At 42.4% G+C, this 15,901-nt stretch overlaps 1 protein-coding gene across 2 annotated transcripts in view; it reads right to left on the reverse strand.

Moving 5' to 3' along the window:
• Positions 1–15,901, reverse strand: part of rap1gapb (RAP1 GTPase activating protein b) — a 61,467-nt gene that overhangs the window by 3,329 nt on the left and 42,237 nt on the right. Inside the window, exons 4-18 of one of the 2 annotated variants that reach the window (XM_071519118.1) lie at positions 14,819–14,857; positions 14,460–14,645; positions 12,909–13,012; positions 10,659–10,737; positions 10,513–10,566; positions 10,287–10,370; positions 10,094–10,194; positions 9,405–9,534; positions 6,006–6,161; positions 5,733–5,804; positions 5,536–5,622; positions 4,670–4,810; positions 2,074–2,205; positions 730–807; positions 1–44 (exon numbers count right to left, since the gene is read on the reverse strand). The exon at positions 1–44 is cut by the window's left edge and continues 66 nt beyond it. In XM_071519118.1, the coding sequence (XP_071375219.1) occupies positions 1–44; positions 730–807; positions 2,074–2,205; positions 4,670–4,810; positions 5,536–5,622; positions 5,733–5,804; positions 6,006–6,161; positions 9,405–9,534; positions 10,094–10,194; positions 10,287–10,370; positions 10,513–10,566; positions 10,659–10,737; positions 12,909–13,012; positions 14,460–14,645; positions 14,819–14,857 (1,487 nt within the window). The remainder of the gene's footprint in view (positions 45–729; positions 808–2,073; positions 2,206–4,669; positions 4,811–5,535; positions 5,623–5,732; positions 5,805–6,005; positions 6,162–9,404; positions 9,535–10,093; positions 10,195–10,286; positions 10,371–10,512; positions 10,567–10,658; positions 10,738–12,908; positions 13,013–14,459; positions 14,646–14,818; positions 14,858–15,901) is intronic. The other variant, XM_071519117.1, reaches the window with a different exon arrangement.

The raw sequence follows: 15,901 nt of genomic DNA on the forward strand, positions 1-15,901 counted from the left end.
CCAGACTTTTTCCTGGTTGGACTTTTCCCAGGAATGATCAATGACTAGCAGTGAGTGGGGAGAGGGAAGTCAGACACACCATGGGGACTGTAAAACCCATTTATAAACCACAGCATAATCATATACAATGACAAGGTAGGCGACTGGATATGGGAAATGAAAGGTATCTAAAAATGAACTTTGGATGTGATATGAGCGTGGGATAAATAGTGAGATAATGCGATGAAACATGTTTGGCAGCATGTTTTACGAATCCGTGACTCACTGACTCTGGACACAATGGAACGCGAAACATGAAACAATAAAACTCCACAACAATCATCTGCAATGAAGTCATCTACCTTGAAACACCATATAAATGTCAGGTAACAGATTTATAGCATCCTGAGGAAAATGAGCTATGACACTCCTCAGTCTGTGATGGATGATTCCCTTTTTGCCACAAATACATGGATATAAGATGGTTTAGGTGTGAATGAATGAACTGAATTTATCCTTAAAAATCATACCTAAACAAACGTCATGACAACTTATTGCACCTCCAAAAGAGCTAAATATCTAAAAACCTCTCACAGCCATGGGAATTGAAACACTATGAATAGGCACATCTGAAACCAAAAACAGGGTAACGACTAACTGCACACTTGACAAGTATGTTACATTATGGAAAGACAACAGCAAAGACTAGAGACAGGAACAGCAAACAAGAAGGGAGAATTATACATGAACCTCTTCTATTGTTCCTATCCCTATGGCACTGCCTCGGCGTCCATATTTACTGGGACTTTTCCCTGGGACAAGCAATGACTGAGCCACACAAGACGGGGCGGAGAAAGCACAGAGATAGAGAGAGAGAGAGAGAGAGAGAGAGAGAGGAGAATATAGATTGAAAAAGCAAGGAAAGAAGGAAAAAAAAGAACACATCATGAGATCTCATGCGCACAGCACGTAGAATTTAAACGGTAAAGTGCAAAGGAGTTTGAAAAGGAGCTCGCAGCACGACGTAATACAGAGGACATATTGAGGACACAGTGAGAAGCGGTTCAGAGCAAAAGCAGGCTGGGGTCCAACACAAGAGGGTACAGCAGGAGGCGGAGTGCCACCGAGGCAGCGGGCATGTCGGCAGTTTGTGGCCTGAGGGATACAGGTCTGTTTAGTGAAGCATTCAGAAGGAGAAAAAGGGAGGGAGGGGAGGGGAGGGGGGGGCTGACACAATCCAAAAAAGTCAATTTAGAGATGGGATTAATTTAGATCCAATTCAAAATCCTGTCAATGAGCAAATTCCAAACGGTAATGAATTTCGAATTGTCATTTTTGAATCGTCAATGAGAAATCTGAGCTGGCAGAACTGAAACACAATTTGACCCCACCTCTAAAAGAGACACCGCAAAACAAAACAGTGTGCTCCTTGTATTCATGCCGTGTGCCGTGCTTGTTCTTCAGCCAAACATGCACATGTTGTACAAGGCTGCGTAGAGAAGTTGTAACATTTACAAGAGGAAACAGTCATGACAAAGCAGCAGTAAGGAGGGAGGGAATCTGGGTAGTCAAACAGCAACTACACTAAGCTCACCTCAACACTCGAGAGGATAAAGGCTATACTGGGGCTCACAAACAAAGAAAGTCATCTACATCTGGCACATCTGGCACATAGTGTAGAGGAGGAGTCTTCGGATTCATTCCACCATGGATACACATTTTTTAACACAAACATCATCCTAGTTTTGTGTTTGTCACACCATGTGATGTTGAAGGTTCGCTTACAACAGATGGGAAATGAATGAAAGGTTGAATGACAAACAAAAAAACTAGTCATTACTGAAAGCACTCAAAGCAATAAATGGAAGCAGGCAAACAGTAGAAGCTACTTTAGTACAAAGCAAGGGTGAATTAAAAATGTCAGGAATGAAAGTGAGTGGTTTGATGATAAAGACAAATAGGAGTAGATTGCTAAAGTGCTGTCTATGAGAAAGGACAGAGGAAGAAGTGGGTGTGTGTGTGTATCCATTTGTGTACGTTTGAGTGTATGTGTACGTTAGATGGGCCTCAGGTGAACCAAAAGGGGCTACTTACTATCCCTGGGGTTTTGGGGCTCTCTGCGGGATTGTGGGTAAAGCTGCCACTGTGACTAGTGGAGACTGTGTGTGACTTCTTGTTACTGAGGCCCATGGCGTCCATAGACTGGCTTCTGCTGCGGATCACCCGCTACAGAGAGAAACGAGGAAATACTGTCAGTGGATCCACTTTGATGCCATGTGGAAACCTAACACACTGACATATATTTCAAAAAAATACCACACATATATGTAAATGTATGTTCAAATAAAGTCCCAAAATATGCTTAAATTTAGCATTTTGGCAATTTTGTAAATTTTTTTGACATATATGTACATATTAGTAAATGTGTTTGTTTGATAAAAAACAATTAATATATCTACATTTATGTTTTACTAATACTACACTGTTACTAGTGCTAACCTCAAATATTTCAATTTCACTACAATGACAAAGATATTGAAAAATGTCTTCTTTTTTTAATAGATTTGCTCATATTGGCCCATGGATGTTTGGTACTTTGTTTAACATATGTCAGTATAATATATATAATATATAATATATTTCAGTATAGGTGCTGACCCAGACTGACCATACACCCTAACTAGATTCTGTCTTTGTATACAAGAATATTCCTTGTGCATAAATTTGCCAATTCTCTGAGGACACAGATGTGTTAGTTACGCTTGTGTGTATGCAGCACTATTCTTTGAACACATAGGGGCAGTGCAGATCAACTGTGAGGAGGGAGAGGTTGTGTCAGAGAACGGGAATGTTTTTCAGAGGTTAAGCCCAGTGTTTGGCAGAGGTTTACAGAAGGTCTGAGAGAGTGTGAGCTTTGTGGAGGAGGAGGATGAGTGCACGTCTCCTCTCTCCTTAGTAGCTATTTAGGATTAAGCGGCAACAGTAAATCCATCGTGGGGTATTGTGCAATGGGAGGTGGAGGTGAGAAAGAAAGAGAGAGAGAGAGCGAGGGAGGGAGGGAGTCCAAGAGAAAAAGAGAAAGGAGCAAGTGAGAGAGACAGCAAGACAGCACAAATCCCCACAGGTAGACAGAGGCAGAGAGAGAGAGAGATGGGATTAGAGGGCAGGGGTAAATCTATGCAGAGGGACTGTAAGAGAGAGAGAGAGAGAGAGAGAGAGAGAGAGAGAGAGAGAGAGAGAGAGAGAGAGAGAGAGACAGAGACAGAGACAGAGACAGAGAGATCTCCACAGGTAGAAAGTAGGTAAAAAGAGGCACAGATGGGATTATAAAGCAAAGGTAAATCCATATAGAGGTACTATGTGGAGGTGTGTGTGTGCGTGAGTGTGTGTGTGTGTGTGTGTGTGAGTGTGAGTGAGAGAGAGAGAGAGAGAGAGAGAGAGAGAGAGAGAGAGAGAGAGAGAGAGAGAGACAGAGACAGAGACAGAGACAGAGAGATAGAGAGATCTCCACAGGTAGAAAGTAGGTAAAAAGAGACACAGATGGGATTATAAAGCAAAGGTAAATCCATATAGAGGTACTATGTGGAGGTGTGTGTGTGCGTGAGTGTGTGTGTGTGTGAGTGTGAGTGAGAGAGAGAGAGAGAGAGAGAGAGAGAGAGGAGAGAGAGAGAGAGAGAGAAAGTAGGTAGAGAAAGTAGGTAGAAAGAGGCGGAGATGGGATTATACAGCAGATCCATACAGAGGTATTGCGTGGAGAGAGGGGCAGAAAGAGATTGGGGGGAGACAATTATATCGAGAGAGAGAGGGAGAGAGAGACAGAGAGAGAGAGGGAGAGAGACAGAGAGAGAGAGAGGGAGAGAGAGAGAGAGAGAAAGTAGGTAGAGAAAGTAGGTAGAAAGAGGCGGAGATGGGATTATACAGCAGATCCATACAGAGGTATTGCGTGGAGAGAGGGGGGCAGAAAGAGATTGGGGGGGAGACAATTATATCGAGAGAGAGAGGGAGAGAGAGAGAGAGAGAGAGAGAAGAGAGAGAGAGAGAGAGAGAGAGAGAGAGAGAGGGAGAGAGAGAGAGAGAGAGAGAGAGAGAGAGAGAAGGGTCGAGATCTGCATGGAGAGCCGGAGAAGGGCAGAAAAGATGGACTGGGAAACAGACAGCTGGAGGGGGAGGGAGGGGAGAAAAACAGCGAGGGAGCGGTGCCCATGGGGAGCCATGCAAACTGTATCATCAGCTCCCTAATGAGGGGTCATTAAATCGTTCATCAGGCACACACAATCACAGCTCCCACCGCCATGCCTCAGCGGCTGGGCCACGCTCCACCACCCTAATGGTCATTGATGGAGCACTCGCAGTCAGAGCAAAGTGCCTTCCACACGCAACGGGACGTTCCCCAGTCTCAAACCGCACCATCATGTCAAACACACACCGACTCCAGCGGCAAGATACAGTCACACAGCCAAGCGTGGAGAGCTTCAACGTCGAAATGCCACAGGCCTGGCCCTTTGAGATAGAGCAAATTTTCTATGCTTTGTTTTCTCATGTGTGAATACCCAGAGTCCCAGCCAAGAGAGTGGGGGGAGAAAAAAAAGCATCCCAAAAGTTTCCCCCCCAGTCGTCATCATTCTCTCTCATGCATGTGGGGTTGCAGATTAGCGGCGCGCCCTCGTCAAAACGAGGGACGGGGCTGTACCTTAAAGGACTCAAAGAAGCCTCCTCCCCCTCCTCCCCCGTTCTCCAGCTTATCCTCGTCTCCGCCCAGGCCCATCATGGACTGGCTGTTGACGTGCAGCTCCTCGTACAGCGTCTCCAGCAGGGCCGACCGCGTACGCTCCTGACAACAACAACAACAACAACAACAACATACAGTCAGCTCAGGTACTAGCGCTTATTCTTACAAACTGAAATCCAAGACATTAAGGTTTTTTATAAATAATACAAATGTTAAAGGCTGGCTGAAGCAAAATCAGAGCTGTATGCATTTTTAATCATCTCATCAATGATGGCTTGATTATTTTATTGTTATTTGTTGTTTTTTTTCCATTTTCCTTTTTTAAATTATGCTTCTTTGTATGTAACTTATTTATTTTCTTACTTTTACTCTTAAGAAAAGCCTAACTATGGACAGGAGTTGGAAACTAGCAATAACTATAATCTCTGTATGCAGAACATTAGTTGCATCAACTTGTTTTTAACCAGTTGAAGTGGCACTATGTTAATTTGCATTGTCCCTATCAAATAAACTATATAAATAAATAAATACATTTAATTAAATTAGTATATGCTTTCACATTTAGGAACACGAGCAGCACCGATAAAGACAAAAACAGTACTGCATCCCAATCATAAACATCAGGACCAGGACTTGTTTCCATTGTGCTTGTTTGAGAAGGGTGGAGGGGAGGTGCAATAAATGTATGTTGTCACTTGCAGTCACTTTCTATGAAGGGTACAGCCCAGAGAATACAAGCCCTTGTATGCAAACAAAGGCTTATGGGCGCACACACATTACAATCATTCACATCCCCATGGCAGTTTGCTGCGTGACACTCTTCTCACCTCCAGCTTGGCGAACTTCTCAGCCTTGTAGCAGGCGTACTCCGCATTGATAAGCTTGGTGAAGAGGAACTCGTGGAACTCGTGGCCCTGCGGAGGGGGGAGATGGAAAGACGCGAGAAGCCAAGGCCGAGTGAATAAAGTTTTACGATGTCTCTTTGTGAGGGGCCCCTAGTCGGTATATTTGTATGACCGCTGACCTTTTTGAAGATGGCGGGGTCTGGCAGAGCGGGCCCGAAGAAAGGTACATCATCTCGCGCCGTCACCGACACCTGAGGGAGAAAAAAGGAGAGTTCATACGACGACAGCCTGACCTCGCTCGCTACACCGTAAATCCACCGGTGACACTTTTAAAAGACACCTCAAAGCAAAGCAATCAGGTCCCGAACAACGAACGCGTGAATGAATTTGAAATGAGGGTTATGGGTCACCGTGGGTCAAAGTTTCTTGATATTCTCGTCCTTGGCACCCACCTTATAGATGACGTTGTCTGAGCACGCGTTCTCCACCTGCACCACCACATAGGCGTGCAGGAAGTTGGAGGCGATCATGTCCGGAACAAAGGGCGTGTTCTCCTCCTGAAACACGATGGCCACGATGTCGTTGCCTATGTGCCTCTTCCTCTGCAGCTGGACGGCACAAAAAAAAAAGAAAAAAGAAAAACAGAGAGCGGAGACATCTCAAATCACCAGTTAGAAAATCACACCCAAGGCCCGACCAAAGTTTAAGTAGGACTAAAAATAGTCCCAGCTCAAAGTTGGACAGCTTCTTACGCACATTTTCATTAAGTACAATGAGAATGTATGACATTATGGTTTTACTAACACTCTAAGCTGCAAACTGAAATTAAGATGCAGTTCTTCTTGATAGTTGTTGCTAAGGTTTCAGCACACTGAAAGAGCTATATCTAGATTCCTTGTTGCAGAACATAGCACCACTCCTACGTATATATAACAGTACTTATTGGCAAAAAAAAAATCTATTGTCAAACCTGATAAATAAGTCTCAATAAAATGTCAAACCTATTTATTGACCTATAGGCCTACACAAAGTATAGTTCATCTGCGTTTCTAAATAGGTAACACAATTGAGGTTGATCCATTGCTGTATCTAAACATATCTTAAGACCCAATACATTAAGTGAGACTATGACTAGGCTATAATAATTTAGGACCACGCTTTGGCAGGCTTTTGAGTGGTGGGGAAATGAATGAATCTGATGGTTTATGACTCTACAGATGGTTGGCTGTGTTGCATAGCTGCATTTTCCCTGTTGCCAAAAAGAGTAAGAGCTGCAAGAAGAGCACTGGTTCTTTTTGTGGATGGAGCGATGTCATCCTGGGCAAGGTCGGTCACAAAAAGTATTACATTTTTATGCAAATGATAACTTTTAAGAAGCTTATTGTTGTTAACCATCACCAACACATCCCTCCTCTGCATGCATAGTGTCACCTCATTGCCTTTTGCTGGGAACTTCAGCGAGTTGGGACAGCTCTTGAGCTCTCCTAAATACTGGAAGAGCTAGGATTTTTTTCCTTGTTTGGAGCGTTGATCACATGCTCTTACTCCATTGCCAAGAACTAGGAGCAAATTTGCGTCATTGAGAATTCTGGGGTAGTTAGAATGAATTTCCTAGTCTGAGACACTTGATAAATACGGGCCCAAAATCTCATCCTCTTTCAGCAAATCAAGCAACAGTGATGTTGGAATGTCACAGGAAATGCTGTTCAACCCAGAACAATAGAAAGCCACTGACAACCCTTTACTGCATTTCCTTGTCTTGAAGACATTGTGACCGAAATCATTCCAAATACAATCACTCCAGATACAAGCTTGATCAGTTTTTACAAACAGATGCAGTCAGATGATAAACAGAGATGCGTAGTAAGAGCTTTCTCAGTGCAGAGAGCAAGGCAAAAATAGAACCAGCTCCCATTTTCCTCCAGAGTGAAAGGCCTCCACAGCTTGACACCTGCTCTGCAGCAGCATGTGTTGATTCCCCTCTATCAGTCATCATGTTATTCAACACATCATCATAAGACAGGAGATGTATTTAACAAAGCCACTTCGCACCTGTTGAAGACAGATATTAACTGCACTGTTAACTAGTGCTCCAATAAAATGTCTCAGGAACGATCGATTGTGTGCACAGTACAATACAGCAAATATTTATACTGAGGCTGTACAGATAATTCCTCTCCGGTCAGTTGCCCGATTACTTTATAGTCACTGTCTGTTAAGCCATTGTGTTTGTTTGCATGACAACAATCAGCCATCTGTTTCAGGCCTTGGCAACTTTTCATAATTTGCTGAAGTCACAGCAGCAATGAATTTGCCAAATTTAGTCAATGAATGACTGAGCAAATGACTAATGTTTTTTATCAATTTAAAGGGAAAAAAGTCTCACACCCATCTCTGCGTCTGTGACATTTAAAGTCCAGAGTCATCAAAGACTCTTAATTGGCCTATAACAGAAAGATAGCCGTGGATTTATTACAGCATTTATGGGTGGTATGTAAAATAAATAAAGAACTCTGTTCCAAAATGAATATTCACCATTTGATAAAAGTGACACCTGCTCTTGCAAAACTGATCGCATGAAATTAAAAGGATTGCAAGTCCTTGGTTGACAAAGTGATAATACAGGCAGGATCCTCCATATATCCTCTATATTTTAGACATATTGAATGATGAACTTCAGGTAATGAATGCATACTTAGCACTTTGTAATCTAACCCTTTTCCTTTGTTTTTTTTTTTTGTTTTTTTGGAAAGTCTGTGCCAGTAGTTTTCTTCTTAATAAGACAGTAGTGAAGGCTGTGAGGGAAACATGATATGAGAGTCAGGGGTCCTACTATAACCACTACACCATCCCTGAGCATATTAGCTGTCAGCTTTAATATTTACTCACACAGGGGCTTTCCGAGCCCAGATGGCCGAACAACAGTCATCCCACTTTCTCTGTGCAGATGGACTGCCAAACAAGAGACTTGCCATGGACAGTTAGATACTTAAAAATGAGCTCAGCAAGTGCCGTGCGCGGACTGGGAGGCTTGGCATGTGTTAACACAGTATACCAGCTCGAATCAGATCACATCAGATCAGGCTACATTAATTCTGTGCTTTCTCCCTCCTGAAATGATGCCATGTTATTGTGGTTGCACCTTGCCTCCTTGTCATTGGTTCCCTTGTGAATCATCCCACGGGGGTGTTGTTTATGTTCTCTGTTTCTCTCCATGTCTCAGCAATAAGGGCCGTCTCTGCGGGTTACTGAGGTAACAAAGGTCAAACTGCTCTGAGAGGCAGCGGAGAGCAGCTGAGGGCTAATGCATTTTACTGCAGCATGGAACAAACAAGATGAAAGTCATCAGCCACAAACCTAGTGACCAAACCTAGAGAGAACATCGCTGTGATGATGGAAAACCTTTAAAAACAAAAACAAACATCTCTCAGGGTCATGGCAGGGTAAATGAGGACAACAGACCTGAGAGAGATAAGTAGATTGCGTAACAATTGTACAAATTGTAAAGTGCACTACAAAATTCAGATAGCACAAGCAAAGCTTATTGGGACCAAAATTCATTTTTTTGGATATTTGTTTTCGTTTGTTTAGTACTGGCTTCAGTTTTTACCCTGCACCTCAGATGTAGGTCAATTAGAGATGCGCATCATTTGTGTCTCGCTTCATCTGCGCTGGCTTAAAAGACTTTCATCGCGATTTTACAGCCTGTGACCCATTCACCAAAGAGGTTTCGGTTTGACACGTGGAGGAGTCACAAGGAGACGCCTTTACAAATCAGTTAGTAAGGGACATGCATTGAAAATACAAATTATTATTATGATGGGGATTTACATATTGGAATGTCTCTGTACCTGCTGTGAGTCTCCCTCTGTGTACGGCAGCTTGGTGGACACATGGAACATAATCTCCTTGTTGTGGAAGTTGGTGTAGACAGATTCTGTCCCCGTCTGACCGTGAGTGACATCCAGTCCGCCTCGAAACCTGGAGAGGAAAAGGACAAGCGGAGAGAAGAGAGGAATAGAGAGAAGATGCGGAAAGGAGAGAGAAGGAAGGAAGGAGAAGAGAGAAAGAGAAGTGCAGAGGAAAGGCAAGGAGATGAGTGAGGGGAAGGGAAGACACGAGAAGAGAACAGAACAGAAGAAAATAGACGAGATAAGAGCACAGCAGTGTTAGGAGTGGAACATAAGTGCAAGCTCTCAGAGCCCCCGTTCCATCCACACTCTCATCCATCATTGAGGGAATGCCAAGGGCACTTCTTCTGCCTACTCAATCACAATGTCAGCAACACTAGAAATATCAGGGCGCTCTAAATCGAGAGAACCAGCCCAAATTTACTCTAATAGGCTAAGCTTAAGATATGACTGCTGCACTATTTCAGGGATTCGTTTAAAATCGGCTCCAATCAATAGCAATATGATTGATGACCTGTCCCTGACAGACACGAGGTGGAGAGTTGTACTGAGAGTAATAGAACAGTGTTTAATCTGGTTGTGAGAAAACAAACAAAAAATAAATAGATAAATAAATAAAGCGTCCTAACCCTTTAAAGTCATGGAGCTCAATCTTGTGACCCAGAAACTCCAAGAACTCTACAAAGGCAGGACTTTCTTCCATGTTGCCAAACAGTTCCTCCTCTGATGTCTGCAAGAAGAAAGCAAAGGACACTTCCTGGAAGAGTGACACGGGACCTCAAAGGGAAAGATTAACAGCGGTATCTCTGAAGTGCCACTCACCTGGCCAAACTTTTGATAAATCACCCCAAACTTGAAGTTGTTGCTGATCACATGCTCATCAAAGGTGACAATGAGCCTTGATGCCTGAGGACAAGAGGACGGACATTTCACAGTCAGGATCGTGCCGCTTTGAGGGTATTGGATTGGATAGCAGGATGAGGTGTAGCACCAGAGATATACCATTTCATTCAGCAGTCAAAAATTCACAATGACGATCAATGCTTACCTTCGGGTAGAGGACGGGGTAAAATCTATCCACGTTTACTTCTTCACAAACAAGCTAAAAGTTAAAAAAAGTATATTCTTCAGGTCAGTGAGATGCTAAAAAGTCTCATTGTGCACAATTCATTGTGTTTGTTTAGAATTGCCTACCTTGGCCATCTGAACCACATTGGGGAACTCAGTGAGGCAGGAGATGGGAATCACATCATGGTGGGTTTTGAACTTTGTCCTGAAAGGCAAACAATTTGGAAAGTCAAAATACGCAGTGTTCAGTCTCCAGTGAGGACATTTCAAGTCAAACCTCCAAATGCTTTGACAGTATCTCAGTGGTTTTGTTGTTTTATTGATGGCTAGCATGCATGCAAGTGAAATGCAAATTCAGTAAGGAGAGTTCCTATATACATATATGTTGTGTAGGAATGCTAATTACTTTGCACATTTTCTACTACAGCCCACAAGCAAGGTGTTTATAACATCATTTAAAATATGATATTTGGTGGGCAATTTTATCCACACTGGATAACAGTATCATTTGTGGCATGGGTAGCCACAGTAGGACTCAAACTCCTAAGCCTGACAGTGTTAGGACCAAGATGGATTTATTGAGCTACACAGGATCACACTGAATTGTTTACATCATCCCCTGTTGCGCCTGAAGCATCACAATACTCACACACAGCTGAGTTATATGCTACCTGCAAAATTGCCGGCTACTGCAGTGCATTAGCAGTCCAATCATAAACAAATAAACAAACAGAAAGAGCAGTGGTGCTGCAGAAAGCTCAAGACAGCCACTAACAGAATTACTGAGTGTGTCTTTGAAAGACAGCAATCTCTGAGTCTTTTCTCTCTGTTTCATCACATTATTTAAGTCTTACAGATCCTTTAAATGTGGACCATGAGCCACCCCAGTACTTGTGGCTACAGTAACTGAGGTGACTGAGGTGATGAGGTTGCTGGCCATGTGGGTGGTGCCAGCCAGTGGAAAACACTGTCCATGTGAACACCATTACGGGCCGAGTGACTGTTACCTAGCTACATACTCACCCGTTTTAATGCTCCATCAACAAGGAGGGAAAACAGCTATTAAAATCTGGAGTGGAGTCTCTCGGGTGCTAAAATTAATTCACAGGTTAGATGGTGCATCGAGTTCTGCGTCCCTCCCCTGCCTCCTACTCTGTCATTAGTAGAATGTGGAGGAGTGGAGTATTTCACAGTGAGTGAGCGCAAAGTTGGGTGAAGGTGGGTGGGCGTGATTATGCTGGCACAACAAAGATGAATAGTGTGCCGAGTGCTGCTTGCCCTGTGGCACAGTGCAAAGTATTTTTTTATCTTTATTTATACTGGGAGGTTTGAGTGAGCGTGCATGCTATTTTTTAGCAATGCCCTGACTCACACACACACACACACACACACACACACACACACACACACACACACACAAACACACACAAACACACATACACATTCACAACAGGGAGCTGCTACAGCCATTCTCTTCTGTAATGTTCTGCAAAGTTTACCACACAGTGATCTGGTACTGCGTGGTACTTTAGAAGAGGAATCATTAAGGTCACGAGGAAATGACATTTCGATGACCTCTTGCTTAATTTGGCATATTTGCGGTTGAAACAGGATGTTTGGGGCGGGACAGCTCAAAGTTCAACAATGCTTTGTGCATAATCTTGAGCTGTCACAAATTCTATATTCTTCCAAATTAATAAATTCCAACCACTGGGACGCAACCATGGTGTCTTAGGAAAAGAAAACAGGGTTTTTTGGGGGAGAACACCCAAAAATGCACCGCAGTACCAAGTTGGCTCAGTTTTAAAGTTGCAGGTTTTATATGATGGGAGGGGTGGAGAAGGGGATTGTTCAAATTTGATGTACATCTTCTGGTATGCCATGAAGTAACAACAAAAAACATGCTGTTTTCCGGAAAGTACAAGTAATAGGATTTTGAGATAAAAATGTAAGAAATGTATTATTTTCTATTTTTGTTTTCCATTTATTGTTAAATAGGTGTATTCTATGATATAGAGGATTAGCTAACAAGGTGAAAAGTCATTTTTCCACTTCATTGTGACTTTAACAAACACCATTAGAAGCTGGATGGAGCAGCTGTCCACTAGGTCAGGTGTTATCAAGCACTTTCTGCTGGCCAGATGCTAATGGCTATCCACTACTAAAGCAGCGTCTTGTGCAAACGAGGGCAAATAGAGAGAGAGGGAGAGAGAGAGAGAGAGAGAGAGAGAGAGAGAGAGAGAGAGAGAGAGAGAGAGAGAGAGAGGAAATTACAAGTAAGAGGAGCCATGATAAAGAGAGGACAAGCAACAGAATAAGAATGAGCAAGCAAGGGAGCGAAAACAGGTCAGCGATAAAGATAATAGGAAGTTGTACCGCAGCATCAAGCGCAGATGCTCCTGATCCCCAATGACATCATACTTCATGGAAAAGACCAAGTGGCCCAGAGCAGCGTCCATGGTGTAATAATTAAAGTGTTCCTGGGGGGAGATAAGCAGAAGAAACTTTAAGGATAACAGCTCCTCCAGCAACGAGCAGTGGGTGCCACAGAAAATAATAAAAACAAAAACACGATAATAAAATAGAAATGGAGAGGGTGAGAGAGAGTAACACAGTCTTCCCATTAAGGAGAGTAGTTCTGCAACTCTCCCTGGAAACAAGTGTGACATAAAATATAATGTACTTTTCTGTATCTCATTTTGAATGCATGACTGCTTGGATATATACATATAGAGTAGGGCTGGGGGATAATTCAATATTAACGTTTATCGTCTTTCAGTAGAATCATATTGTGATGATATGAAGATATTTTAATACCGTGACACACATTTCTGCTGTCTAAATTGATGATGACAAGCAAATTTTACTTAAAAACTGAGGTATGGTAGGAATATTATTTGAAAATTTTGTTTGACATCACACCTAACATTACCATTCGGTTCAATGAGATGAACATTAATTTGATTATTTAACGTGATTTTGCATACATGAACCATATCGTGATATATAGATATAGAGAAAAATCCTTATGATATTGATTTCAACCATATCGCCCAGTCCTAATATACAGCAGATATCCTTATAGTTGGGCGATTTGTTTCTTGCAGTTTACTCAGAGAATAAAGTGATGGCAGCATCATCTTCCTCACATTCCCGAGGTGTGCTATATATATTTTATGCGCCTCTTTTCACTTGATCTGTGTGGGATGGGTGACAGCGAATGGGACACAGTACCAACAGCAGAGTAGAGAGTATTCACAACAGACTGATTCAAAGGACGCTTTGCATGGGAACAGCGACTTTGATTGTCACTCCGGAGCAAACAGAAGTGGTAACTGTTTGTTTTCCCCCCTCATCTCTTTGCTACACCCACACCTTGGTCCTTGTGTGTTGACCAGTGGCCCTCTGTGTCCCACATGGGTGCAAAGGTGATCAAATGCTAAAAGACACACACAAAATGATGCCAATAAACCCTTAGTTCATGCAAATTCTGTCTGGATTGTTTTTTGTTTTTTTTTGCCTTCATTCCCACTTGACAAGGCATTCAAAAATGTTTATCTTAAGAAGTAATTTTTGTCTCATATTCAGTGTTAAAATAAAATTTTCTTAAAGCAAGTGAAAAATTCTGCTACTTGGATGTGAAAATTCCACACTTCTTTCTAATGCAGTTTAACTTGTTTCGGTAATTTTCTAGAAACATGTGTCAACATCTCAAAACAAGGCAGAATACGGCAGATCACTTCACTAGTATCAGGAAAATGACACCAAATTCAAGAAAATCCGTTTATTTGTTTATTTGCATTGAAAACAAGTGAAATTATCTCAGCCCATTAGTAGATTTTTTTTCACTTTTTTTTCTCAGTACTAGATTAAATGAATTAAGATATTTCTGCAGTGTATGAAACCAAACCACCTTTCCATCCTCACCTTCCCCATGAACTGCTTCCTGTAGATCTTGGCAGTGCTGTTGGTCTCCAGTTTGATGTGGGAGGCGGGACAGGGGGGCTGCTCGGCCTCTGGGGGGTCTTTAGGCTCATGATTGGTCCCCTCGATCCAGTAGCCTCCAAACTGGGGCAGCAGGATGAGTGGGAAAGGGCTGGTACGGCCCAGAACCTGACGCAGGGATGGACAATACATGTTCAGAATGATTGTTACTTTTGATTAAGGTTTGTGCCTCCAATGAGCAGAAAATATATGTTTTTTGTACTTCTGAGTGTATTTTATACATCTAAATTAAGTAGAGAGTGTATTTTTGAATATGTGTGTCTACTGTACATTGTGTGTACCTCATGAACGCTGGGGTAAGGGATGTAATCCTCTTCTGTCTGCAGGGAAGGAAATGAATATGAGTCAAGCTGATGGGCGGTGACCATGATCTATTACTAAAATAACAGCATGAGGCCTACTGGATCCATACCCTACACACACTGGCTCCCATGGGTCTAACTTCTTCTTTCTGTGATTTCACTGGTAGAGTTGTAACAGTTTCTTCCATACAATTTATGGTGTGCTTCTGCAAATGGTAATTCTGTTGCCTTTTGCCTCCTCTTTTGTCAGGACTAACCCGAGGTGACATTTTTCCAGCTCCTGGCAGGTCTGGATGTGTATGTATATATGTGTACATGCTATATATAGGCCTATAGGCAGATGTGTCCTCCTGTATATGTACAGCTATACTGTATACTGTATGTATATGTGCTGCATTTTTGGCTTTAGATTTTTGTGAACTACAGCATGTATGATGGGTTCAATATGAAATATGTATTTAATTGTGCATGTGAATTCATATATTATTTGTACTTTCTTGAGGTAATCCTGTATCCTATTTGACTGAGCAGTACCCCTATATAACATGGCCTATCATTGTGAAAAGGTATTTGCCTGACGAAGGTCTCCGAAGAACCGAAACGTTGCTATTTTTCAATAAAATGTTTTAATTGCAAGTATAGACTGTGTGTGGGAGTCTCTTCACATTCTGTCGGTTTCCAAGTCCTCTCCTAACACACCTGTCTCCTGGTATAGGTGTGCGAAGAACCTAGATGACAAACAATAGATTCTAATCATGGTTTTAGTTGTGGTTCTTTCAAAAAAATAGCAAAGTGCACAAACAGTGTGACGTACCATCGTACCAACTAGGGATAGCATGCAGTTCTGCTTCATTTAGGGTTATTATTCATGTCCTGTAAACATGACAGAGGCCATGCTTATGGCATTGCAGACAACTGCCTAATATTCTCTCTTTCATCCACCGGACTGTTTTTTTCCCCCCGTTTTATCAAGTAACGCTGAACAGAAGCTCGCGGGAATCACTGGTCATGGCTCCTGCTGTTGCTTTATGACTATTGAGAACCCATTTAAGCATGACAGTC

The sequence above is a fragment of the Centroberyx affinis genome, unplaced genomic scaffold, assembly GCF_046629955.1.
Source record: "Centroberyx affinis isolate AG114_WGS23_722 - 3 ecotype Tasmania unplaced genomic scaffold, CSIRO-AGI_Caff_v1 ptg000659l_1, whole genome shotgun sequence".
In the NCBI taxonomy this organism is placed as follows: domain Eukaryota; kingdom Metazoa; phylum Chordata; class Actinopteri; order Beryciformes; family Berycidae; genus Centroberyx; species Centroberyx affinis.